This window comes from Mesoplodon mirus (assembly GCF_964341445.2).
Source record: "Mesoplodon mirus genome assembly, chromosome: 4".
Classification (NCBI taxonomy): Eukaryota; Metazoa; Chordata; class Mammalia; order Artiodactyla; family Ziphiidae; genus Mesoplodon; species Mesoplodon mirus.
The window spans coordinates 184,184,459-184,210,952 of NC_138979.1; the positions used below are offsets into that span (position 1 = coordinate 184,184,459).

Here is a 26,494-nt window from a genome sequence, read left to right on the forward strand (position 1 = left end):
AAGAAAGAACCATTTCAGGAGGACGCAGGCGACCGACTGAAGAACAGAGAGGTTAGGAGAGCACACCGGGGCAAGGCTCAGAGAGTGAGTCGCAGGGCCCTGGATGCCGGTCAGGATCCCGCCTGTCCCGGGGCTGGTGTGCGGTGGAGCTGCAAGAGACCCCCAGTCTCCGAAGTCCTTGCAAGTCCTGGGCCGTATTGTAAAAACTCCTGCAGATTTTATGTTCTTCTCCATGGTGTATCTGTGCCTCCTTCCCTATTTGGAATTATTTCCCATTCAGTAAAACTGAGGCTCCAGAAGGGTGGTCTGTGCCCTCTTGTTTCTGCACATACCACAGAGCACCCCACGCTGTGGAAGGGTCTACCCAAGGCACAGGGGCCTCTCCAGTTGAGGTGTGGAGGGCAGAGAGTGGCCTGGCCTCAGCAGCAGAGTGCAGGAGCAGCCCTGCTGTGTGACCTCAGTGACTCAGGCACAGCTGGAGATTAGCCAAGCCACACATAACTGGCAGGACGTTCTTACATGAGCTCATCTAGAAAACTTAGAATAAATCCTTGCTGAAGAAACAAATACATTTAATAAGCTTGTTCATAGGCTCATAGTGTAAAAAAGGACTTTACAAGCCATATCAGCCAAGACCCTCGTTTTATACACAGAGAAACTAGCTCGGAAAGTCCGGCACCGGCAGCAACAGGGCTCAAATCCAGCTGTTTGCCTGACTGTGTTTCAGTAGCTCGTGATTCCCTTTGCAAACACTGCTGTTGAGATGTCATCACACGCTTCTGGAGCGTCTAGCAGCTGGAGGTGGAGCAGGCAGCTTAGTCGGGGTCCGAGCCCTGCCACCTGCAGGGTGTGAATTCTGCGGATCCCATCCACTGCGCCTTCAGCAGCTGGAGGTAATGGAGACACTAAAGCCCAAAGAGAATTAACACTTGGCTCTGCTGACCCGCATCCTAGCTTCGGTTACAGCTTCACCTTCAGTTTCTCCAGCTGCTTGCACCTAAGACATAGCGCTTTTCTAAGGAGAAGTGGTCCGTGGCTGGACCAATCCAATCTGGAGTTGGATTTCTGACCACTGGATGTCAAGGAGAGAAACTGCTCCTGAAGACCTCCCCTCTGGGGAGTTTTCTCAACATGACCCCTTGCAGAGCTGACCTCTGAAGAGACAGGAAGCTGATGGGGACAGAACACGGGCTCGGAAGCTGCAGGAGCTCCTTCTGCTTCTGACTCTGTCACTTACTTGATGTAGACAAGCTTCTAATCTCTCTGGGCGTCCCTGGCCTGCTGAGGTAATGATAATTCCACTCCTGGGATGTGTTATGAGAACTTAATAGATACAGATATGAAATGTTAGTCACTCAGAATTCCCTAAGAAGAAGAGACACTGGCCGAGGGCTGAGTTGTGCTATGTCAGACTCTAGGCTGACACTAACGCGTTGAAGGTCCACATCCCAAGGTAAGGGATGCTCTCGTTGTGTTTCAGACCAGAAAACAGAAGGAGCTTCAGCAATATGCCCAAGGTCAGAGAGTGACAGAGCCGGGACTCAAATTTAGCTCCAGGTGGCTTCAAGTCCATGCACTGTGTAAACGGGGCGTGCTGCTCTCAGCACCTGATGCCTCCTCTGGCTCAGCCCCGCAGGTGGGAAATTAAGTCCCAAAGAGGGAAAGCAACTAGCTACCCAAGGCCCCAAAGTCCAGCAGAACCGATGTGTTAATCATCCGGGGAAAGATTTGGACAGGAAAGGCGGTGTGAGCCCCATGTCAGGGAGGAAGTGGCAGGGGGGTGGGTAGGAGGTGCCAACCTTGAGATGCCCCTCCTAGGCAGCAAGTCTGGGGGATCCCAGGTTCCTTTGAAGTCCTTTGTGGTACCTTACAAATCTGTACATATTTGCATTTTAGCTCAGGACAGTAAAGAGGGAGCAGTCAGCATCACAAGGGAAGATGGTAAGGGAGGTGGGGCCTGACCCCAGTAGGTCACTGGTAGGGAAAGAGGAGCTGGAGGAGGGGGCTGGGGGCCGGGAAGCGTTTCCCAAGGGACCCTTGGGAATGCTGTTTCCCACGTGGGGACCAGCACAGAAGCGCTATGCTTTCTGATGTTTCGTGTGAGAGCAGGGCTCAGGGGGAAGAGTCAGACACAGAGCAGGAGGCAACCTAGGCGTCGGGGAAGGCTCCGCGGGGTCGGCGACCCACTTGACTGGGCTTTATGGGCCCTGGGGCTTTGCCAGCTGGGGAAGTGCAGAGGCGCCTTCACGGCGGAAGGAGCAGCCACGGCACCCACAGGTATGATGGCAGAAAGGGTCCAGGGTGGTGGAAGGGCGTGAAGGGTTGACTTCCCGCGGGCCTTGAAGCTGGTTGGGCTGGAAAGCAGGCAGGAGGGGCAGGGATTGGCTGAGAGAAGCAGCGAGGAGAGGAGAGGAAATCCAAGGAACGGCCGGATGGAGCTCGGGAAGAGCGGGCGGCCGAGGTCAGCAGTGCCTGGGACTCTTCCTTCGGTTGGTCACCTGTTCCCTCTGGCTCCGCACCCACCTTGTCCCCTCCCACAGCCCACGGGGGCAAGAGGAGAGCGAGCCACAGTAGGAGGCTCCTTCTGGAAGACACCAGGCGTCACCAGGGCCCGTGGGCTGGCCCCACGAGGGGTCTGGACTCTCCTCCAGGGCCCCCAGAGCTTTCTGGAGTCGGGTAGGCAGGCAGGTTCTGATAGGTTAGCTGGGAAGCCTCATTAAACATTGAAGCGGTGAAGCCCATTTGACGGCTGCCCGGCGTATCAGTTTCCCAGTGCCCAAGCCAGGCGGCTGAGGAAGGAGAGGTAAGTGGGCAGGATGCGAGCAGCGCGCCTCCGGACTGCGCCCCGGGGCCTGCCCGTAATGGTCAGCAGGGAGTGGACCTTCCACTGCTTCTGCTTCTGCCACTGCGACTGCACCGTGCTTTGCAGAGTGAGCTGTAGGTGACGGGAGCCCCTCCCCCTCCTCCCTGCTCCTCCCGGGCCTCCCCTTTCGCTCCCAGGTGCTGGGGGAGGCGGGGCCGGAGCTCTGGGTCTTGCGACGACCTCCCTGCCACTGATGGTCGGAGGGTTGAGATGCTGTTCTGACCGAGGCCTTGCAGGAGGGGTGGGCAGAAAACGCAGCAGCACGCGGGCTGGGCCGCGGCCAGTGTGGGCTCCGGTCCCAGCAGCCCCGTCCACTTGGGGTGCCTGTGGCCTTGGGAAATCGCTCACCCTTTCCAAGCCTCAGTTTCCCCGTCTGTGACATAGGTCTGACAGGCTCTGCCCTGGATAATTGAGCAGATTAATCACAAAAATGATGCAAAGGTGGTTTGTCACACCGGCAATAAATGTGTGACAGATTTTATTGCACTTTATTCTATTTGAGATCCTTTTCAAGGTGTGTAATGTGTTCTGAAAGGAGCTTATTAAGAAAGGGAGAAAAAATATTTTACTAGGATGACAATTGGCCTGAGGACCACAGCCTGAGTGGGACTAAGCAGGCTGGTTGGCAGCATCCTGGCCTGGAAGCCAGGAGACCTGGGTTCTAGCCCCGTTTACCCCTGTTTGGATGTGTTCCTGGGCAAGTCCCTCCCTTTCCCCTGGCCTCAGGATCCCTCTATGCCAGGAGAGGGGACCCTGCTTGCTAGCACCCAGGGTGGCACACAGGCCTCCTGCTGTCATTGTCAGAGTGAAAGGGCCTTTCCTCTCTGGCATGCCATGCTGGTGCTTAATTGCAAGGCTGGTAGATGCTTCTTACTGTGTGGCCTTGGGCAGTTCGCCCCTCTCTGAATTGCAGCCTCTGCATCTGCACATGCTGACCTGGGTCTACAGGTCATTTCGACACTGGCCTCTTAGACACAGCTTTAACCACTGGTCACCCTGGGGTTGAGCCATAACTGGCGGGCCCAGGGATGAGGGTGTATTACAGGATTGCAGTGGATGATAAATCAGCTGGGCCTGGTGATCTGAGTAAAACAAAACAAGCTGCCTCATGTATCAGCCACTGTGAGCGTAAATTCACGCATAAGGACTGGCAGAAAAGGCCCTAGAAAATTGACACGGGGTAGCTTTAAGCAAGCAATCAAACTGGACTGGCAGGGCCGTGGCAGTCGGGATTTGTCTGCTGCTGGGCCAAGCTCAGGAGGTGGGTTAAGCACCCCTGCCTGGGCTTCCTAAGCACAGAGGTGGTGAGGCAGCTGTCTGACTGTCTAACCAGAGCCGAGCATCAGCATGCTGGTGTGGACAGAGCCCTGGGCTGGGAGACACTTGTCCTGGGCACTGGTCCCAGCTCTGCCACCGATTCCCGGGTGGCCTTGGCAGGGTGGCTCTGAAGACCGTGGCCAGGCCGGAGCTTAGGCCCGGATCACAGGCTCCGTTCCCACGTGTGTGTTTGCTTGCTTGGCAGCAGGAACCTAGACACGAGAAGGGAACGCTGCACCCCATCTCAAAGTGTGGCTCTCAGCTGGTCCAAAATGGAGGCACCTCTGGAGAAAGGAGAAGGAGTCAGCCAGAGAGATGGCAGAGGGGAAGGGGGCTTGAAAGGGCTTGGGGCTCTGCCCAGCCTGGGCCAGGTGGCTGTCACTTGCTGGCCAGAAATTCCATCAGGCATCACTGAGCAGGTGCTGGATCCTTGGTTTCCGGTGCTGCTGGGATCTCAGGTTCCATCTTTTCAGGAGGCCCAGGGGATGCCTTTCCTGTAGAGGCTGCCTGGAAACCTGGCCCGTCCCTCCTGTCCCCGAGGAGCTGGGGGCTTGTGTCCCAGGACCTCATAAATGTTAATGGCCAGCAGGAGGACGGCCTTTCTCATGAGGAGGTGTCCGCAGTGCCTATCTGCCTACCTCAGCTGTGTAACTTGAAATGCAGTACCTGGGGCAGGAGCCGTACGGGGCCGTACAGCCAGCCTCAGGGTGGAGTCGCAGCGGAGCGCTTATCCCCTCCGTGGGGACTCTTAGTCTTTTGTTTCTTTATTATAAGGTGATGTGTCCTGCTTGTGCAGAATTTGGAAGTTCAAAAAGAGGGGAAGAATCCACAATCCAGAGGTAGCTACTGTGAACATTTAGGTATATTTCCTTCTTTGTCCTTTTAAGTTGCTGAGACTCAGAACTAGGAGATCCTTGGTTCCGTCCGTCTCGCTCTGTAGGAAACTGAGGCCCGGAGCGGGGAGGGGCTTAACCACGGCGTGGCCGAAATCCAGTAAGTACCTGGGTCTCCCCGGCTCCAGGTTCACTCCAAAGGGGATTTGGACAAACTGAAACAGTCCAGGGAGGCTAGCCAGGAACGGGGAGGGGCTGGAAAACAGGAATGAGGGGCGCTGGGAGGACTGGAGGGGGAGCCCGAGCACCACTCTCCACTGTCCAGGCCCCTGTCTGGTCCTGACCGGCTCCCGTGGGAGCAGTGCCAGCAAGACGGGCTTCAGCCCACTGGGAAGTAGACCCCGGGTAGGCTCTGGGGTCTCTCCTCGCTGTGGCCCTTCAGGCTCTGCACAGCTGAGAGCCTGGGCTACAGATCTTTCTCCTGGGTCGGGAGCGTTCATTTGCGCTCACTTCACCCAGGCACTACGTGGGCAGGGCACCTAGGTGGGGTCAGGCAGGAGGGCGGCAGGCAGGCCGACCCACAGTCTCCCTCTCCAGAGGCCAGTGGGTGCTGAGAGTCTGCGGGGGCTGGACTTCGGCCGGGAAAGGGCGCCAGGGCTCCCCCCGCCCCGGCCGCCGCTGCCTGCCTCCCGCCCTCCACGCTGCCCTCTAGGACCCGCTGCTCCTGTCCTCCCATCCGGCCTCCCCCACCCTTCCTTCCCCGGGAGGCAGAGCAGTTCAAGGACATGTGTCTAAGGGAGCTGAAGTGACTTGACGTCCTCTGCTCTCCGGCTTCCTTAGGATAAAATACGGATGGTACCAGGGCTCCTGGGATGAGGGTGCAGATTAAGTGAGTGAGTTGGGGAGTCTCTGGCGCAGGACCCAGCACACAGCGTGGTGGCTGCTCCATGAACTTGAGTTCTCTCTTCCCACATCCCGTCCCCTCGAGTTGGCCGAGTGCCACCCCCGCCGGTGACCACGGTGCCTCCCTGCTCGCGTATCTCCCGCTCGTGAGGTGCATCCCCAGCTCAGCCACAGCCTGTTTCCAGCGTGAGGGGAAAGCTCTAGAATGTGCCACCTGCACAGCCTCGGCAGTTGTTGGAGATCATCAAACAGTCTGCCTGGGGCCTGATCATTCATTTATTCAACAGCTATTTGTCGAGTGTTGGCCGGATGCCAAGAAGTACGTTAAGTGCCGGGCATGTGGGGAACAGGACAGTTATGTGCCTGGAGGTTAAGTCGGACGGCTATGCGCCTGGGTCCTGGCACATACAGGCGCATGTAATATGTCCTAGGGGACGGGGAGCCTGGGCTTGCAGAGTCCCCGTGAAGAGGTGCCCCCTGCACAGCAGAGCATGGCCTGGGCCCCGCCTGTCCCCTGCACCCCTCTCAGCAAGGCTGGGGCGGGGCCGCGGGTCAGCTACTTTGGGTCCCTTCTCCCGGAAGCCTGACCCTGTGCAGCCAGCTTTTCCTCCATCTGCTCTCCCCGGCCCCTTGCTGCTAAATGAGGGCAGCGTCCCCGAGGACGATCGCATCTCACGCTGGAATCTGCGTCACAGATGGAGGCCGTGCAAGTCTTCGGGGCGCAGTACCCGGACCAGGCACTCTCACCCCACCTGGGAACAGCCCTGTACCCTGTGGAGGGCGCGGGGACGTTCACGCCCTGCTCGCTGCTGAGGCCCCACGTCTGACCTCAGTCCTCCCAGCCCCTCTCTCCCCTTCAGTGTGGCCTCCGGTCACTCAGTGACTTGCCCTAGGGCCCTCGGCTGCCAGCCCCCCATCCCGGGCGGACTCGTGGCCTGGGTCTGGCCAGCCTCACCCTCCCCTCTGGTGGTGTGTCTCCTTCCCATCCCCCACCTCGTGACCCCCAAGGGTAAGAGGGCCTCCGCTGAGTCACCAGCGTGTTTGTAGGAGTGGGTGTTTGATGGGACTCCTACCTAAAGCTGGAATGTGGGCCTCAGGGAACAAGAAGTCACTCCTTCCCCAAGAAGCATCATGTCAGATCGACTCAGAGCGGACGAGCCTGCCTGTCCCATCCCCAGGCTCCTCTCTGTGGTCAGACAGGGGCTCCATCAGGCCACCCTCTGCCCTGGCCTGCCAGCAGGGCGTGCGCTCCGATGCTGTGGGCTGGACCCACAAGACACCAGAAACTCACAGGCACCCCGCTTCTCCCGATGTTGGGTCCATGTTCCACGTTAAATTTTCCTCTTTGTCACGTGTCTGTAGTGCAAATTAGGCTCTTTATTGTGACTTTGCAAAACTTGTTTGAAGTGAATGAGAGGAGGGCGGGGTCTGTCTTAGTTGGAGCTCCCAGACTTGGCAGCTTGTGACACCGAGCCCCATGGCATTGGGCCAGCCCCCCACACCAACGCCACCTCTCAAAGCCACCAACGCCCCTTCTCCAGGCGGCAGTGGGCCCCTGGTGCCGGCGGGGAGCAGTCAGCCCGGGAGCTGTGCCTCGGTCGGCCTCCTCTCTGAACAGGCACGGACTTGGGGAGCCCTGTGTTTCTGTGGCTCGCTTCTGGGTAGGTCTTATTTTCATCTGAGTGAGTTCAGTCCCATTCCTTCACCTGTGCTTTTTTCCCTGGGCTTGGTCATCACACGTTCCCTCAGACCTTCCCAACTCCATTTGATAAAATACGCCACCAAGTACCTGATGTGAGCCGGCCTTGAGCAGGGAGGGATGAGCGACAGGCGTGGTCTCTGCCCTGCAGTCACTGGAATATCAGAAAGTGGTGGGGGGGAGGCCGAGCAGTGGAGGAGGGAGGATGTAGGCGGGCTTCCTGGAAGAGGCAGCTATGCAGCTGGGCCTTGAAGACTTGGTAGGTGAGGAAGGTGTCCCGGGTGGATGGGGGCCACACAGTGACGGGGAGGTGGGAAGCAAGCAGGTGATCCAGGCTTAGTGAGCAGGTGCAGAAGGCCTGCTGGGGGTGGTGAGTCCAGGAGAAGCGGCTGTGGGGATGGGCTGGACTCTTAACTCCATTGAGCTTGGACTTGACCCCATAAGGGTCAGGCTTGTGTTTTCCAGAGATCACGTGGCCTGCAGTGTCCGTGTGGAAGCTGGATAGGGAGAAAGGGGTGTGGGTCGAGGCAGAGGTCCCTTTGGTTGACTAAGGCACGGGTCCAGGAGAGATGCTGAGGCAGCCACGTGAGCAGGGAGAGGCAGGTGGATTCTGCTGGGGTCTCAGACGCAGCAGCAGAGGACTTGGTAGCTAAGGAGATTGGGGGGTGGGGTGGCCTGCGGTCCTCACCTGGATCCTGGAGCTGGGGGCACGGCTGGCCTGCGGTGACTCGGGCACAGGACACTCCGCGTGTCCGGCTTCTGATTGCACTGCTCGGAGAATCATGGGAAGTAGCTTGGGACGCGGGACAGACGGGAGTGATGACCAGCCAGCCGCCCGATGCTCCTGCCCTGAGATCTCAGCACAAGAAGCATCTACGGATGGGCTCTGCCCAGGCTTCCCAAAGGTCCTAGACCATTCTGGAGGGCAGAGCCTCCTCCCCGTTCTCCTCCCGCCTCTGCCAGTGGGGCACCGTGGCCAGTGCGGGGAATGGGCCAGGAGGAAGGAGGCACGCCCCGCGCGACCCTGGACAGACCCCTCCCGTCTGAGACAGAGGGCCTGTGCTTCCTGATGCTAAGGACCCTCGCAGCTCAAAACATACCCACATTTTCTGAGGTTAAGAAAAATGGGAGGCCTTATGCAACCAGTGTTGTCTCTTCCTGCCCCGTAGTGTCTAAAGTTCTAGCCGTCTCATTTTGAGATGCCTCACGCGCAGGGACTGGAGCCCCCTGGGAGCAGCGAGGGCTCCGCTCGGTCCTCCCACCCTGACCAGGCCAGCCAGCTGAGGGTGTCAGGAGGCAGTCCAGGCCGGCGGGCGGAACAAGGGGCACAAGTGCACGACCTCCGCAGTTCACGCCATGGCAGCTGGCTGCCAGCGGGGGTCCTGACAGCTGGCGGGGCCCGGCCAGAGCGCGGGTGGGCTCCCGTCCTCAGACCAGGGCCAGGCGGGGGCTCCGGGGCAGGGGCTTGGCCCCGGAAGAGGGGCAGATCCGGACGCGGGCACGGATCCAGCAGCCGAGGCCAGGTCTTGGAACAAGGCAGGAGTCCAGCTGTCAGGCCTGAGCCCCAAATGCTGGGCTGAGTGGGTGGCACTGTCCGCCGCGTGGACACCAGGCAGAGCCTGGGCGCCGTCTGAGGGCTGCAGCCCCTCACCCGGGACCCTTCTGGCCAGTCTGCCACCTGCACTCTTCATCCTATGGGCCGGTCCCAGCCGACACCACGGTGCGATTGAATTTAAGAAAAAAGGGGGCGTTTTACGGGTAGTCTGAGCCTGGTTCTCCTGCTTACAGGTGTGTCACTTACCCTTTCTGGGCTGTTCCCTCACCTGTTAAAAGCCTTCCTGGGAGCTGTCCAGGAGGGTTGTGAGAATTAAAGTAACTGTAAATTAAATTAAGAAAAGTGCCTTGACACCGCTGTCAAGCAGTGTTCTCATATTCTTGCTCTGGTTTCCTGAGAACAAGGCGGGGAGGAGCCCTGAGGCCTGGGCCTCACGGAGTGGGAGAGAAAAGAGATCCCCTCCACCGTGGATTTCTTTTTAATTAAGAATGTTTTTTCTTTATTAAACTTGAAAATTTTTCTAATGTCTATACTGGACATATTTACAGAAAAACCAATTTTTAGAAAGAGCAGAGTTATTTTATGTTAAATAAATAAAGCAGAAAAAGCATGTTTAGAGACAGGAAAAGAAAACCAGTATTTATTTCACACCTACTCTGTGCCAGGCCACCAGACATTTATGTAGTCACCTCTGTTAAGAGTACGCAGGCATCTTCTCTCCTGCCCGGCCCCTGAGTTCAGCAGTTGGCATTGAGCAAGGCAGGGTCAGGCAGGGCCACCCAGGGCAGAAATTCATCCTCAGGTGCTGGGAGGCCCTCCTCCCATCAAGCAGCTGGCCCACTGCCCACCATCTGGATCCTCCTCTTTCCCCAACTAAAGCATCCACACAGGGGTCCAGAAGCGGCAAAGCAAGGCTCACTCAAAACTTGACCGAAGCCCATACTGGGGCCTAGGACTGGGCACTGCCGGATATGGAAGCAAACTTCTGGCTTGGAAAGGACTGTCAAGCATAGGAAAGTAGAAAAGGATTCAACCCGTGTCGTTACACCTGGGGGTGGAAATCGGGCCTTCCTGGGTGGGTAGATTTGGGACCTCGGTGTAGGAAGGAACCTGCTCCCTTGGGAGGTAAGGCTTGCATTGCGGGGATCATGCTAGGAGAGCCAGCCTGGAGGGCACCTGTGCTGGGCAGGAGCTTGCCCCAGAATCAGATGACCTGCTTCAGCTTTGAGATTCTGTTACTCTCTGTGCCGCTGTGCCCCTGACCCAGGGGACACCCTGCTAACCTCTCAGCTGTTTGAAGCACCTGTGGGAGAGGCCTTCTGCCCATCGTGGAGTTTGTCGTATGCTGAGCATTGCTGGCCCCTCATCCTAGAGAGGAGACAATGCCCCTTCCCCGTCTAGGCAGCGAGGCATGAGGCCAGCTTGCCCAGAGTCCCTCCCCCACTGCTGTGACTCTTCAGTTCCCCAGTGACACCTGAGCTGACAAAGAGAAGGAACAATCGGCTCCTTCTCAGATTGGAGCAAAAGCCTGATTTTCCTGTGAATGTAACACAGCACCAGCCCTGGTCTGAACAGGAGGTACACTCGGCAGACCTCGCCTGCTCTGGGGCCCTGCCTTCAGGGTCAGGGGCAAGAATGTGGCCTGGAAGGCTCCACGGTTGCTCTGTTCTCTCCTGCCCACCCCACACCTCCAGACTCCTAGATGCAGGCAGGAGGGCGTCACATCGCGGCGAGGGACACGGGCTGCGGCCCAGACCCGGTGCTGAAACCCCGGCTCTGACACGTACCTGCTGTAAGGGTCATTTGCCTGCTCAAAAGGCAGAATAAAACGGATCTGCTGGGTTCGGTGATTCCAAATTTTAGTTAGAACAGCTTTGTGGGACCTGGAGAGGCTGTAGCCAGAGGTTGAGGGTCGAGGGCACAGTGGCACATGAGGACGTGGCAACAGCAGGTGCGGCTTGAGAGGGAGGCCAGAGGGGTCAGGCGAGAAGGGGTGATTCTGAGCCGTGTGAAACGGCTCCCCCTTTACTGACGCCAAGGCAAGAGCCACGAGAAAGGGGGAAGGAGGGATGACTGAGAGGCTGAGGTGGGACAGGGTGTTGTAGGGCTGAGAACCAACCATTGAGACCATCTCCGGTGGGACCAGAGGGCAGAGGCAAGGAGAGTCCCGGGGGTCCTCTCTTCTCTGTTAACCGCTGTGCTCTTGTGCTTCTCTGCCCCACAGGCTCCTCCAGCCAGCGTCAGGTGCAGAATGGCCCGTCTCCTGATGAGATGGACATCCAGAGAAGGTAACCCCCCAGCAGCAAGGGCCAGCCTGGAGGACACACCTGTGGCTGCAGCCAGGACTCCCAGAGAGACACGGGGGCGGGGGAACAGGCCTGACCAGAAAGGAAGGGGAGCCAGTTCATTGCTGCTTTGCCCGTGGCCCTGAGAGGGTGCAGTTTCACAGGGGGAGAGCTCGCCGGCGCCGCAGCCTCGTGACCAGCCTGGCAGTGTCCTGAGTCGCTCACTTATTGAGCACAGCCCTCCCGGGTATAGTAGGAGGTGGTCATCTGGGGATTCAGTAACGTGGCCAAGGCTGTGTACTGCTGGAGATGGGCGGACGCGACCCGCCAGGCCTGTGCGGCTCAGGCCCGTGCTTGACCCCGTCCTGTGCTCTGTCTGAAGGCCTCATGAGCCCTGGTCCTGCCACTCTCTGGCTGGGTGCCCTGGGTGGGTGCCGCGGCCTCTCTAGAGGATCTTAACGCCCTGCCTGCCCGCCTCCCGGCGGAGGTTCAAGCAGGCAGAGGCTGTGAGAGCACTTTGTGCGCTGCAGCTGCTCTTGGGTGGCTGGGCCAGGGCTGCGCCGGCGGGATTTAGGCCGTAGGGTGACGCCCTGCCCCCCGGCCCCTCCACGGAGCTTCTTAAGTGTTAGAACTGGGTGGAAGGGCCAGTGCCATTGTCCTGAAGTTACAAAAGCGGCCGTGGTGGCCAAGCAGGCAGCAGCCTCCCCAGGTCCCATCGCCAGGTACGGCAGCACCAGGGCTTGGACCTGGTCTGTGCCGCCTGGGGGGGACCTCAGCGTCTGTGAGGGGCTTGGAGTCCCGGCTCTGTGGGAGCCGTGCTGCGGAGGGAGGCCTGGGGCTTGCATCCTCAGCCAGGTCAGCGGGAGAGGGCGTGCCTCCAGGGGCCTGTGGTGAGACTCAGGTAGAGCCCAGGGCCGGGAGCTGGGGAGGCCGACGTCCCCGCCCTCACCTGGCTGGGAGACTCTCTCAGGGGACTCTCTTCTCGAGCCTCTACCCTGCTCTGAGCGCCTTCTGGCCGCCATGGTGTCCTTTGTGACCTTGGGCCAGGTACTGCTCTAGGCCTCGGCTTCCTGTTTGAAGGTAACAGTGTTAACAAAGGAAAGATGGGAATATGCTTCCCAGACTCAGGTTGGAGAGATTCCTCTTTTTTTTTTTTTTTTTCGGCTTTTTAACAATTTATTTAAATTTTTAAAAATCATCAGATTTACCATCTTAGCCATTTTTAAGGGTACAGATCAGTGGTGTTAAGGACATCCACGTTGTTGTGCAGCCAGCATCATCACCCGTCCACAGAATGATTGCATCAGAAATGAAACCCTGTCCCCATTAAATGCTAGCACCCCCTTCTCCCTCCCCTCCACCCCTGGCGAGCACCTCTGTACTCCCGGTCTTCGTGAATTTGACCCCTCTCAGGACCTCATGTGAGTGGAATCATACAGTATTTGTCCTCTTGTGACAAGCTTTTTTTTTTTTTTTTACCTGTGGTAAAATACACATAACATAAAATTTACCATCTTAACCATTTTTAAAGTGTACAGCTAAGTGGTATTAAATACATTCATATGTTGCGCAGCCATCACCGCCATCAATCTCCATAACTCGTTCATCCTGTAAAACTGAAACTCTACGCCCAGTAAACATTAACTCCCCCCTACCCGCTCCCATGGCCCCTGGCAGCCACCATCCTGCTTTCCGTCTTTATGAATTTGACTACTCTGTGTACCTAATATAAACAGGATCATACAATAAGTGTTTTTGTGGCTGGTTAATTTCACCGAGCATAATGTCTTCAGGGTGCATCCAGGCTGTAACATATGTCAGAATTTTCTAACTTTAAAAAAAAATTTTTTTTTCTTCCTTTTTAAAGTGCGTAGTATTCCATCGTATGTATAGACCACATTTTTCCTATAGTATTTTTCTTGCTTTGACATTTTGGCTATTGTAAATAATGCTGCTATGAACATGATTGTCCAGTGGGTGAAGGTGACAGCCTGGCAGTGAGTGGCCGAGACCACTTCCCCTGACCTCAGAGGTTCCTTTTTTTTTTTTTGCGGTACACGGGCCTCTCACTCTTGTGGCTTCTCCCGTTGCAGAGCACAGGCTCCGGACGCACAGGCTCAGTGGCCATGGGTCATGGGCCCAGCCGCTCCGTGACATGTGGGATCCTCCCAGACCGGGGCACGAACCCGCGTCCCCTGCATCGGCAGGCAGACTCTCAACCACTGCGCCACCAGGGAAGCCCAGAGGTTCCTTTTTATTAATTCCACTGGCCTGTCTTCTAGCCTCTCAGGAGTATAACATATTGCAGTTTACAAGGGGCTTTTACACACTTTGTTTCATTTTAATCCTCACATTAGCCATCGGGGGTTGTTACTACCCATACTATTTCTCACATGAGCCAACTGAAGCCCACAGAACAGAAATGACTTGCCCAAAGTAAGCAAAACTTAGAAGCAGAACCAGAACTGGCCCCAGCTCAGCCCTGTGCCAGGTCCCAGGGCTGCCTCCACCCAGAGAAGGGCCTGCGTCCTAAACAGACCCTGCAGTTGCGCTCTCAGAACTGGTGAAACACCACGCACTTTATCTAACGCCACCCCCCAAGTCCAGTGTCCCAGGCCACTGGCTACAAAGGGCCGTTCAGTTTTGTCTGCAGTCGACTGTGCACAGACCGAGCGACCCCGGGAGGTCAGTCTGTGAACCACAGGCATCAAACTGCAGAGCAGGGATCCTACTCCCCCTGCATCCCTGGCAGTCACCACGGAGGGGGGCCCAGAAAGAGAGGAATTGCGTGGTGCCCAGCAGTGAGGTAGGGACTCTTTAGTGTCAAAAGGGTCTTTTTCATTATTTTTTAGATCTCGGGCATAATCCTCCCAAGAACCCCATGAAACAGATGTTCTCATGCTTATTTATGGAGAGGAATCTGAGGCCCGGGAAAGGGAAACGACTCGCCTGTGATCACAAACCAGAGAATCCCAGAACGGGAACCAGAAAGCTCTCTACCTCTAAATGACCTTGCAGTAAACTCCGGGTCCCACTTGACCTTCCTCCAAGGTGAAAGTGGCTGGGCAGCCCTGTGTAGCTATTCCACACAAAGCACGTACTGAGCAGCTGCTGCGTGCACACCCAGCCCCGGCCCCGGCCCCAGACGTCAGTGCGCTGTAAACCAGCGGAGCAGACGCATGGCCCACAGCCTCTCGCCCTGGGGGCGTCCTCCTGCGTCAGAGCGCTGCTCAGCCCCGCGCCCCATTACAGGCCTTCCGAGTTGGCTCAGCAGTTGAAGCCCTGCCGCCACCCGGGCCCACGTGACTCGAGCCCCCCTCCCCCAGCATCTCAGCCCCAGGTTCTCTGGGTGTGTTTGTGAGTCAGTGTCTTCACTCATCCAACCTTGAAGAGCAACCCAGGGCCACTCATGCGAGGAGCTAGGAGGTTGGTCCCCGCAGAGGTGCACCCGCACTACAGCGCAGCCTCCCAATGGCCCTCCAGATGGAGGCCAGGCCGCAGCTGGATCAGTGGGAAAGGAGGACGGGTAGCCTTAGTGTCCGCTTCTGTCACAGCCAACGGTGCCTGACAGTTGTTCCAGGAAACTGGGCCAGGTGCGGTAAGAATGGGTGCCCCTGAGGTCAAGTCTGTTGTGGCCATAGGCCCCCAAAAGCCAGGCGAGCTTGTCCAGCCTAGGGGAGAGCTTGGTCTGCCCAGGTGTCTTAAGACTCAGCGGGCTGCCGGCGCTCCCCCATGTAGGGCCCTGGAGCCAGGGCCTACAACCCTGCCTCTGTAAGCAGGGCGGCAAGCCCAGCAGCCGGAGCCTAGGGTGGGATGAGGCGAGCTCATGGCCGAGCCCCCCGGGGCGCCGGTGAAGCCCAACTCTGCAGCCTGGGCTCTGGCGCGGAGCCACGCTGCTCTTGCTCCAGGAGGTCAGACCCGCTCTGCTGTGTTTGCTTTTCAGACAAGTGATGGAGCAACAGCAGCAGCGCCAGGAGTCTCTAGAGAGAAGAGCCTCAGCCACAGGTGAGAGCTTCCCGTACCTGTGCCCGGCTGGCAGCCCCTTCACTAGACGGTGCCCAGGGACACACTGAGAACGCCGTGACCAGCTGCTGGTTGCACAGGCCTCAGAGCGTGACAGCCACACCCGGTGAACGTGCGGAAACGAGGGAGTGGAGCGAGGGTGCGGGGACTAGCTCAGCTTGGTCCAGCCCTGCCCACCAGCCTCTGGTCCTCCCCCGACTCATCCCCTGAGTAGAGCGTGTCTCAGGCCCTGTACTAAGGGCTGAGGACACAGCGGTGGACGAGGCGGATGCACCCCCTGCCCCAGGGAGCTGACTGTCCAGTCAAGGACACAAACTAATGACCCTGGATCACCGCGGGGCACATGCAGTTACCAAGTCAGTGCAGGGGTGGAGGCACATGGAGGGGGCCCCAGCTGCCCTGGGGGTCAGAGAAGACCCCAGGGGAGGGGTGGCTTCAGTCCTGAACGGTGACTGGAACTCAGCACAGTTAAGCAGAGGGGTTTTCTGGAAACGGGTAATGTTGATTAGTAAGCATGGGGCTTCATGACTTACAAAGTACTTCCACGTCCTTCGTTTCACTTAATTCTCTCAAGCCCTGTGAAGTCAGCAGGTGAATGTTTCCCTGTCCTACTGATGAGGACACCGGGCCCCAGCCAGTTGCAGAAGGCCCCGCTGGTGGGGATGCTGTCTGGTGCCGCCCCCTCTCAGCTAGGCTGCTGCACCCCTCGGACTCCCCCACCCCTGCGTTACTAATGCGGGTCCCACCCCGTCACCGGGTCACCCTTCTCCGTCACTCCTGAACAACCTGGGTCCTTGGCACGGGCTCCAGGTGCGCGGGCCCGGTCCCCGCAGACCCGCTGCCCGGCACACTCCCTCCCGGCGGCTCCTTCGGTTCCTGTAGGGCCTCCTCCTCCCTCGCACTCGCTCACCCTTCACCAAACGTCACTCCTGCTCTTCTGTCCTGTCCCAGCACAGTCATTACTTTCCGAAGGAAGCCTTCCACGCACTTCGGTCAGGTTGGAGCGCCTCCTCATAGGCCAAGGTGGCACTTGTCACCCTGCCGCAGGGACAGTTCTGCATTCATCCGTGTGATTGGTTTGCTGCTACCAGGCCATGAGCACCGTGCGCAGGGAGCCTGTGGCCGTTTATCCCCAGCGCCCTGCACAGGGCCAGGCCTCCAGCAGAGGCTCGGGTGTTGGATGGCGGCCGGGGGACAGGGGACTGCCCAGCACGCAGCAGTGCTCCTGGACAGATGCCCTGGTCTGCCGTGTGACCCGCAGCTGCCTGCTGCCATCCCCAGAGGCCAAGGGGCAGTCACAGTTGTATCTTGGGGACTAACAATTACTGATGCCTAGGGGGGTGCCAGGAGCTGAGGAGAAACAGAGAAGGAAAAAAAGACACAATTCATGCCACCAAAGAGCTTCTTGTCCCACTGGAAGGCCACAGTTGAGCAAGAGAAAGTTAGCGGAGCTCAAGGGCTGTTAAGCAAGTATGTGACGCTGGGTCCAGCCTGGCCCCCGAATGTAGGGAGAGACTGGAACAATGCCAGGTGCATCCTGCGGGGGCTTCCTGGAAGAGGCCACCTTGAGCGGTTCCTCGTCCCTCAGGGGAGTAGGCTGCCCTCTGTCCCTGCTCCTGGGGAGGCGCCCGCCGGGGCTGGGCACTCACTGAGCCCACTGTTGTTTCAGGACCCACCCTCCCAGCGGGGCACCCCTCCGCTGCAGCCGGCGCCCCCCTCTCCTGTAGCGGGCCTCCACCCCCACCCCCACCCCCTGTCCCGCCTCCACCCACAGGGGCTGCCCCCCCTCCCCCACCCCCCCTGCCAGCCGGAGGAGCCCAGGGCGCCAGCCACGACGAGGGCTCCGTGTCCGGCCTGGCCGCCGCCCTGGCTGGGGCCAAGCTGAGAAGAGTCCCGAGGGTAAGTGTCCCGGGCCCGGCAGACAGGCGGGCGGGCAGGGAGGACCAGGCTGGGGGACAGGTTTCTAACTGGCGGAGGGGTGGACCCTTTCGCGCCGGCGGGGAGCGCAGTGCCGTCCTCCCCAGCCAGAGGGCACCTCCCACCTCCTCGGTCACAGTTCCCCGGTTACTGAGACCACTGGGATAGGGCTGCGTGTGAGCCGTAGGTGTCTCCAGTTACATGACCTGCCGCTGGTCCTTTACAAGCGAGGCAGGAGATCTCTGCCCTCGTAGGTGAGGAAACCGAGGTGCAGGCATGAACAGCTTGTTCAAAGCACGCAGGTCATCAGTTGCAGTTTGGACTCAGGCCCTGGGTCTCCTGCATTTAAGTCCACCGGCTCCCTCAGGCTCAGCTGGCCCTCCCAGCCTTCCGCAGTGTCCTGGGAGGTGGGGCTTCTAGAAGGCCATTCATATGGCTGTGGGATTAGGAGCACCTGGGATACGGAACTGTGCCTCCTCCCCCCTCAAGCCACGCTGGCCTTGGCAAGGGTGCTGACCGCGAGCCAGCGAACCCGGGGCGCGCCTGCCAACCGTGACCCTCCAGTCCCGCTCGCTCTCTGGACTCCAGCTCTGCCACCAGCAGGTGGGGTTGGGGGACTAGATGGCCTCGGCCTCTTCCAGCACTGCCATCACACGTGGCCCCGTCTACCCTCGAGTGACGTCCCGCCACGGACACCAGACCGAAGCGCTTCGTCCTCTCCCCTTAGCCAGAAGATGCATCCGGAGGCTCCAGTCCCATCGGGACCTCGAAGTCTGACGCCAACCGGGCAAGCAGTGGGGGTGGAGGAGGAGGCCTCATGGAAGAAATGAACAAGCTGCTGGCCAAGAGGTGAGTGTTTAGGCTTCCCCCAGACCCAGCCCCTGTCAGGAGCCCCTGTTTCTCAGTGGAAAGGAGAAGCCTCGCATGGCCCCAGGACCCACTGCCCCCTGGGTTCAGCCAAGCAGGGGGGACTGTTCGTCGAGTTTTCCCTTCTCTAGGGGTCAGTCTGAGACATCAAGCCCAAAGGAGTCCTCTAAACTCTAAATCCTTCCCCATTTCAGTTTAACAAGTATTCGTTGAAATATCTGCCATGTATCAGCCTTGTCCTGAGCAGAGAGGAATTTGGAGATCATTTCAGAGATAAATTCTGAGGGAAAAGAGGAGTATTCTCAGTGGTGAACGTATGATGAAGGGGCCCGTCCTTTGGGGGCCCTTACGGAGGACTCAGGAGAAGGGGCGCTGAGGTGGCAGGAGCCCAGACGACGTCGCCCCTCGGGGACAGAGCGGCAGTTCCCTCCCCGTCGTGCTCAGCTCTGCGGCCTCCGCCTCCATCCTCACCGGCACGTGTGCCTCCAGCTTGCCCAAGGCCATCAGCCTGTCACTGCGGCTCTTGGTTGTTCCCCAGCTGAATCCCAGGCAGATGGAGATCAGACAGCTCCCTCTCGGAAGGGTCGCAAAAGCTTGGGTCTTACTTGTAAATGTGGTGTGGCAGCGGGAACGCTCTGATGGGGTTCCCAGGGCCATGGCTCACCCGGGCACCAGAGGACCCAGGAGTGGGCCTCACTTGTCAGCACGCTCCTTGTTGTCCGAGAAAAGCAACGGCGGGGGCCTTGCTCCCCCGTGACCCCTCCTGCCTTCTCTCAGTCTCCAGGCTCTTCCCGCTGCCCCCCATGGCGGCTGACCCCGGGCGAGCGCTTTCTGTGCCGGGTCTTCAGTAAACCCACACGGCCCTGCGAGGACACGGGAGAGACAGAAGCCCCCAGAGTGCAAGTAGCTGGTCTGGCACATGTTGGCAGGGCCGGCCCAGGGCCCTGTGTGCCCAGCAAGGGAGGGCACAGGGGGAGGGGAGCAGCCAGGTGGATCCACATGCCGTGACTAGAGGTGAGCTGGTGACTGCGGCAGAACAGCTCCAGGGAGCCGGGGTGCTTCACGGAGGAGGTTCCGCACGTCCTCTGGGTCGAGGCAGCAGAGGAGGAGCAGAGGTGGGTGCGGTGGGCAGAGTCACACTACCTGGAGAGGCTGAGACCCCCCCAGAGCCCAGGACCTGGAGGAGGTGGGCCAGAATGCAGGCTAGCAGGGAGAGCCTCGTGTGCACGTGCGTTAGAGTCCATGCCAGAGGGGCCTCGTATAAAAATAGAAGATTCTTTAAAAAAGGAAGTGTTCACACTCTCCCCAAGTCCAACGCCAATGCGTTCCCAGTCACTGCTTGGCCTAGATGGTTTAGACCAAACGGAGAGGAAGTTTCTGAGAACAGGAAAAGGCCGGTGTGCCAGGAGCCAGTGAGACGCCAGAAGCTGGCGGCAGAGCCGGGCCCACCGAGAGCACTCACCCTGCACGACCGGCAAGGGGCAGTCACGCTGCTCTTTGAAGCCCGCCTCGGCGCAGGACACTGGGTGGAGCCTACAAGGAGATGCGTTCGAGGGCTGCTTTTTTTTTTTTTTTTTTTTTTATAGAAGATCTCTACTTCCACTCTGTACAGACAACTAGTTCTCTATCTTAATCAGCTTGCGATGCTATAAAAAAAATCACGATGCATGGCTTATAAACAAAATTTTATTTCTCACAGTTCTGGAGAAGTCCAAGACTATGGCACTGACAGATGCAGTGTCTGGTGAGAGCCCCCTGCCTGGTTCATGAATGGCCATCTCTTTGCTGTGTCCTCACATGGTGAAAGGAGCAGGGAGCTCTCTGGGGCCTCTTATTTATTTATTTATTTTGGCTAGGCTCTTGTTAAAGCCCCCACCCTTTTTTTTTTTTAAATTGGGGTATATCTGTTTTACAGTGTTGTGTGAGTTTCTACTGTACAGCGAAATGCGGTTCCCAGTGCCATACAGCAGCTTCTTACTAGTTATCTGTTTTATACATATTAGTGTATACGTGTCAATCCCAGTCTCCCAATTCATCACACCCCCACTTCTCCCCTTGGCGTCCATATGTTTGTTCTCTACGGCTCTGTCTCTGTTTCTGCCTTGCAAACAGGTTCGTCTGTACCATTTTTCTAGATTCCACATATGCGTTAATATACGACATTTGTTTTTCTCTTTCTGACTTACCTCACTCCGTATGACAGTCTCTAGGTCCGTCCACGTCTCTACAGATGACCCCATCTCGTTCCTTTTTATTAGGGCTTCTTTTTCTTATCTGTCACACAAGCATAGTAACAGAGCTTAGCTGATCCAAGGTCCTTGCGGACTTGCTGCCTCCTGTCCCGGCAGGGGGCCAGGCGGGGGAACCGTGTCGCTGGGAGCTGCTCGATGCCGAGCGTGTCCACGGCCACTCAACCCAGGGAGTCTTCACAGGCCTGGAGGGGCCTGCTCTGCTGGGTATCCTTCAAAGATTGAACGCAGACCTGGGCAGGAGCAGAATGTCACGGGCGCAGCGGCAGTAGCGGACCAGGCAGGAGCTGGTTGTGCTGGCACGCAGCGTCGGGAGTGAAGACGGGCCAGACGGCCCAGAAACGAAGTGCAGAGCAGAACCGAGCGGGCGCGCCGTCGTGAGGAAGAAGTCGGGGATGAGTCCCGGGTTCCTGGGGAGTGCCGCGGGTGGGTGGACCTGTCCTCCCCGGGATGAGAAGATGAGGAAGGAGCCTCCTGTGGCCGGTCCCTAGACGGGGACAGCCAGCCGGTGGCCCTCACCCCCGCCAGGCCAGCTTCCCCCTTGATGGCCAGCTCACCTCGTGAGCTCTGAGAGCTTTGTTTGTGTTCTGGTGGCTTCCCCGAGTTGAGAACCCCCAGGGCCGGGTCTTTGGAGAGTAGGAAGGGGTGTGTGTGTAGATTTGGGAATTAGCCAGAGGTAGGCCACCCCTGAGGCCGGAAAAGAGCAGTGAGTTTTCAGAGTGTCTGAGAAGGGGGCTCATCCCCACGGGGAGGTGCGCGCCGTGACTGGAGGGCGTCTGTTGGGTTCTTTCCTTCCTGAGCACGTGCCGCTCTTCGTGGTGTCCAGGTCGGGGAGGACGTGGCTGCTGAACTCTGAGGTAGGAGGAGCTTTAGGGTGATAGGGAAAGGCTTCCTCCTCCGTCCCGCAGGCGGCCTGCAGACGGGATGCCCCCAGCCTGACCTGTGGCGGGGGCAGCTCTCCTGCCCCTCGTGGCCAGGCCTTGAGCGTCCTGGGAGAACAGCGGCCACCCGGCCGAGCCCAGGTCCCCGGGGACCTGGACAGGGTGCGGACCAACCTCCTCGGCCTTCAGGTGTTGTAGACAGAGATGGGGTGCCCCCACCCAGACCAGTTTTGTGTCCAGGGTCCTGGGACCAGCACAGAAGGCCTGGACACTCACCCGGGCATCACCACGGACCAGATGGGTGCCTGGACAAGTCACCTCCTTCACACGAAACAGGGGTCAGACCCCAGCAAGGAGTCTCTGAGGACCAAGCTGTGTCCACACAGAGGCGGCGTCTGCTCTGTGTGGAAACCTTCAGGGCTGATTGTATCTTCTCCCTCCTTGTGTCAGGAGAAAAGCAGCCTCCCAGACAGACAAGCCGGCTGATAAAAAGGAAGACGAAAGCCAAACGGTAAGCACACCCCACGGCCAGTCCACCCCGGCTTCCCCAGAGGTGTGAACAGACCAGGCCTGCGGGACACTTTTTTTGGACATACACGTGGTCGATACTTCGCTGGCTGATTTGTAGGAGGACAGGGGGGACAGGAGGGGGTGGTGCAGGGGGACAGGGCCTGTGGGCGCTCGTGTCCATCCCCGCTGCACCGGGTGGCAGGCCTGTGCTCACTGAGCATCTAGCAGACACTGCTCTCTGCTTTGGAGCTCGCAGCCTCGCAGGGAAGGCAGGTAAGAGGCAGAGAAGCAGGACCCGCCTGGGAGCGCCTTGAGGGAAAGGCCTGGAGGCTGGGGAGCTCAGAGGGGCCAGCAGACAGATCTCAAGGGACTCGGGGGTTGGAGAGTACAATCGCAGTAGGCAATGTCTGCTTGAAGACCAGGGCAGTTCTTATTTTCAAATTATTTCTGTTCTTGAAAGGCTTCACTTGAGTTCGTCGATTCCAGCAGGAGCCGCAGGTGAGCTGGGCAGAGGAACCCGGCGCTCTGGCTCTTGCCCTGAGGGGGTCCTGGAGCCTAGTCCGTCCACACAGATTCCGAGCGCCCGCCGTCACTAGCGTGGCTAACATTCTTTCCCTCTGTGTTAAGCTTTCCCTGTAAAAATAGACTCCTACTGAAACGGCTAAGTTTAGACCTTAACTACAGATGCCATACAGGTGGCAGGAGAGAGAAGAAACATTACAACCACCAGGCGCCAGGGTACCGTGCCACCCCCGTCAGCAGGGTGAGGCTTACCGGGTGTGACCCCCGGGCTCCAGCCCTGCCAGGGGTCCTCCCTTCCCCTGGTCCCCCCACCTGGCGCATTCAGTCCCCTTGGCCCCAGCAGCTAACTCCTCCTCGGCTGCACTTCTCTGCGTAAACAGTGCTCCCTGAGAAACAGTGCTCCCTGAGAAACAGGCTCCCGACCTCCAGGCTAGTAAGGCTCTCTACTGCTTGGGCCCCGGGCCCCGCTCCCCACCATGTGTCTCCTCTGCCCTCAGCGCACACGTTTTTGCTTGTTCAGATTTGCTCTTCCCTGCTGGTTCGTGAGCCCTGTGAAGACCAGGCATGCATATTCCACTGTCCCCATGCCTTGCACAGCGTATGGAGTTCATCCAGCTAACTCCGCACTAATTTCTCAAACTGCAGAGGACTGTCTGGCCAGGAGCCCAGGAATAATTACAGGTCTCCAAAGGTGCCGGCCGGTTCCTGCCATCACAGCTCCAGCCCCCATACCCAACCTCCCTCCTCCCTGGTCTCCAGGAAGAGTAGGTTTCAAATCCCAGGGACCCAGGAGAAATCTTTGACCCCAAGGGTAGAGTTTTCTTCCCCTGACTCCCCTTTTTCTTTCCTTTCCTCTCCTTTTTTAAGAAGCCTCCTGGTCACCGGGAGTCCTGTTTGCCTTGGTCCCCCGCAGTCAGGAGGCCTTGCCCGCCCGGGAGCAGCCTCTTCCAGGGCAGGGCTAGAGCAGTTCCACACACCAGAGCAGGTGCCGCATGGATGGAGACACTGGAGACTGGCTTTTCTTCTTTCTGTTTTCTCTTTTTTTGTTGTTTTTTGGCCACGCTGTGTGGTTGGCGGGATCTGAGTTCCCCGCCCAGGGATTGAACCCGGGCCCTCAGCAGTGAGAGCACCGAGTCCTAACCACTGGACCGCCAGGAATTCCCTGACTTTTCTTTTTTATACTTCTCACAGTTTTCCAGATTATCTTCATTGAACATGTACTAGGTTTATAATTAATGAGGAACAAATAAGCATTAATTAAAGAAGGAAAACGCCCCAGATGTGGGGTCAGGTGGCTCAGGCGGGTGCTCTGACACTTGCTGGCCACAGGCCAATTATGTCACTGCTCTAAGGACGTGTCACATGGCATGAAAACAGCCCCCAGGTGCTCGGCCGGCAGCCTCGGGGCTCTACAGCTGGGGCAGGGGTGTGGGCACAGAGCCCTGTGCGCTGGGAGGGAAGATTCTTTTTTTTTTTTTTTTCGGTACGCGGGCCTCTCACTGTTGTGGCCTCTTCCGTTGCGGAGCACAGGCTCCGGACGCGCAGGCTCAGCGGCCATGGCTCACGGGCCCAGCCGCTCCACGGCATGTGGGATCCTCCCGGACCGGGGCATGAACCCGTGTCCCCTGCATTGGCAGGCGGACTCTCAACCACTGCGCCACCAGGGAAGCCCTGGAGGATTCTTATTAACTGTTTTTGAGATAATAATAGGATGACACTAAAAACAACTTTCTGATTTTTTTCAGTTACTCTAACTTCACCCATAATGACTTCCATTCTTGCCTGTTTCCTCTGGGCCCTGGTCCCCACGCATACGTGTTGATTTATATAATTTCATTTCTTCCACTCTCTCTTTAAACGAGAGCCCTCAGGAGACTTGTCCTGAGTCCCACGCCTAGCACATTCTTTTGCCCCTGGACCAGCAACTCCCGGGTTCATTCAGTCACCGCAGATACAGGGTGCGGGGGTTCCTGATAGGTGCCAGGTCTGCTCTCGGCGCGGGGACCAGGCGTGAGCCGTCGTGGTTGTGGCTCTCACAGGCTCGCATTAGGTGGAGTGGGCCTGGTGGGTCCTGATTGGATCGCTGAGCCTGGAGTCGTGGCCCTGGAGGTGGCCGTGAGCGTCCCAGAGCCCTCACCCCAAGGCTCGGATGGACCAGATGGGAAGCAGAGTTGACGTGGGCAGTGGCAGAAGGCGATGCTTGGCTTTGGTCAGCACTGTGCTACTTGGCGTCTCGTCAGGTCGGCTGGCTGTCTCTGGTCAAAAGCTCCGGGTAGCAGCTGTGTGTGTTTTGCTTGAGAAAAGTGGAGGAATTATGATTACTTGATAAATGCCATTTTCCTAAGAGTGTAGAATCTTTCCAAAATATGTGTGATGATAAACGTCAGCTTGTATTACTGCTACATTACTCACCTCCATTGCAAGTGTCGCCACAGATGTACCCCACGGGCAGAGCAGACACGCGCGGGCCGCCTTCGTGGGGCCCCGCTGGGAGCCAGGCGCCGGGGGTGCTGGGTGGATAGGACATGGCTTCTGTGCTCAAGGGAGGACACAAGAAGCCGACAAAGAAGGTGCTGAGGGCAGAGACGGAGCTCCAGGGCCCAGAGCCCTGCGAGAGCTCCCAGGACAGGCGGCATCTGCCCCGAGCTCTGAGAGGAGCAGGCATGCAGGACAGAGACGTGCAGCAGCCGTGTCTGGGGGATGGTGGGGCGCACGGTCGGGCGGCCGGAGGCGCGGGGCTCCACCTGGCCCACTGGTCAGCGACATTGATGAACTCGTAAGCTGGTTGGACTAAAGATAACCTTCAGAGCATTCTGAATTCTTTTTTTTTTTTTTTAATTTTTGGCCGCATTGGGCCTTTTTTGCTGCACGTGGGCTTTCTCTAGTTGTGGGAGCGGGGGCTACTCTTTGTTGGGTTGCGCAGGCTTCTTACTGCGGTGGCTTCTCTTGTTGTGGAGCACGGGCTCTAGGCGCGCAGGCTTCAGTAGTTGTGGCTCACAGGCTCTAGAGCGCAGGCTCAGTAGTTGTGGTGCACGGACTTAGTTGCTCCGCGGCATGTGGGATCTTCCCCGACCAGGGCTCGAACCCGTGTGCCCTGCATTGGCAGGCGGATTCTTAACCACTGCACCACCAGGGAAGTCCTTACATTCTAAATTCTTTTTTTTTTTTTTTTCTTTTTTTACACATTCTAAATTCTTAACGCTTCCTCCTCTCCTGTGAAAGAGAAGTGAAGTGCCAGGGTCTCTAGGACTCAGGCTGTGTCCGTGCCCAGCCTTGACCAGCAGGGCTGACTGGAAGCGGGCTCCTCCCAGGGCTGCGGAAGGGTCCCAGTGGACAAGGGGTGGCAGCGCCTCGTGAGGGACAGTGAGTCTGTGGGCAGCGCCAGACCCGGGGTCCAGGCCACGTCCACTGTGTCCCCCTGCAGCCTTCTCCTTCCCTGACTTCCGTGGGGTGGACCACCTCCCCACCACGACCTGGGGTTTTCATTGGTGAATCGTATTTGTTGTTTCACTGATTATAAAAATAATATATGTTCGTTGGCTACTTTGGAAAACTGAGGTTTTCTAGATGACCTGGCCCAAAGATCCCCCACCCAGCCGGCCTTCCTAAGCAGGCCGACGGCAGAGCCTTTCTCTTCCATTTCAGGAAGAGCCGAGCACCTCTCCATCTCCGGGGACCCGAGCAGCCAGCCAGCCCCCCAACTCCTCAGGTAAGGCGCACCGCCCTGCCGGCGCCAGCACGGGGTTTTAGCACAGGAGGGGCTCTTACAGGAGGGCGATCTGATCCCACTGCCTCGCTTTACGGTGAGCAGAGAGGCTGTGCTGGTGGGGGCTCCCCGCCATCTTCGCGGCCTCCACGCCGAGCCTGAGCAGGGGCAGGGGCACCCTGGAGGAAAGGCCGCCCAGTCTAAGCCTTGCGTTTCCCAGCCGGCCTGCCAGCACCTACCGAGTGGTGTGGGAGACCGTGCCCTGGGGCTCAGGTTCCCGGCCTTGGGCCCGTACTCCAAAGAGGGGCATGTAAATGTCACCTTCCTGCGCCCTGCAAAACGCCAGCTGTGAGCCACGTTACAG

The 26,494-nt window shown here is 58.2% G+C and overlaps 1 protein-coding gene across 4 annotated transcripts in view; it reads left to right on the forward strand.

Moving 5' to 3' along the window:
* Nucleotides 1–26,494, forward strand: part of EVL (Enah/Vasp-like) — a 167,289-nt gene that overhangs the window by 132,827 nt on the left and 7,968 nt on the right. For all 4 annotated transcript variants that reach the window (XM_082619260.1, XM_082619261.1, XM_082619258.1 and 1 more), the window contains exons 4-9: nt 11,395–11,458; nt 15,399–15,460; nt 17,148–17,377; nt 18,123–18,244; nt 21,843–21,903; nt 26,070–26,133. In XM_082619260.1, coding sequence (XP_082475386.1) covers nt 11,395–11,458; nt 15,399–15,460; nt 17,148–17,377; nt 18,123–18,244; nt 21,843–21,903; nt 26,070–26,133 — 603 coding nt within the window. The remainder of the gene's footprint in view (nt 1–11,394; nt 11,459–15,398; nt 15,461–17,147; nt 17,378–18,122; nt 18,245–21,842; nt 21,904–26,069; nt 26,134–26,494) is intronic.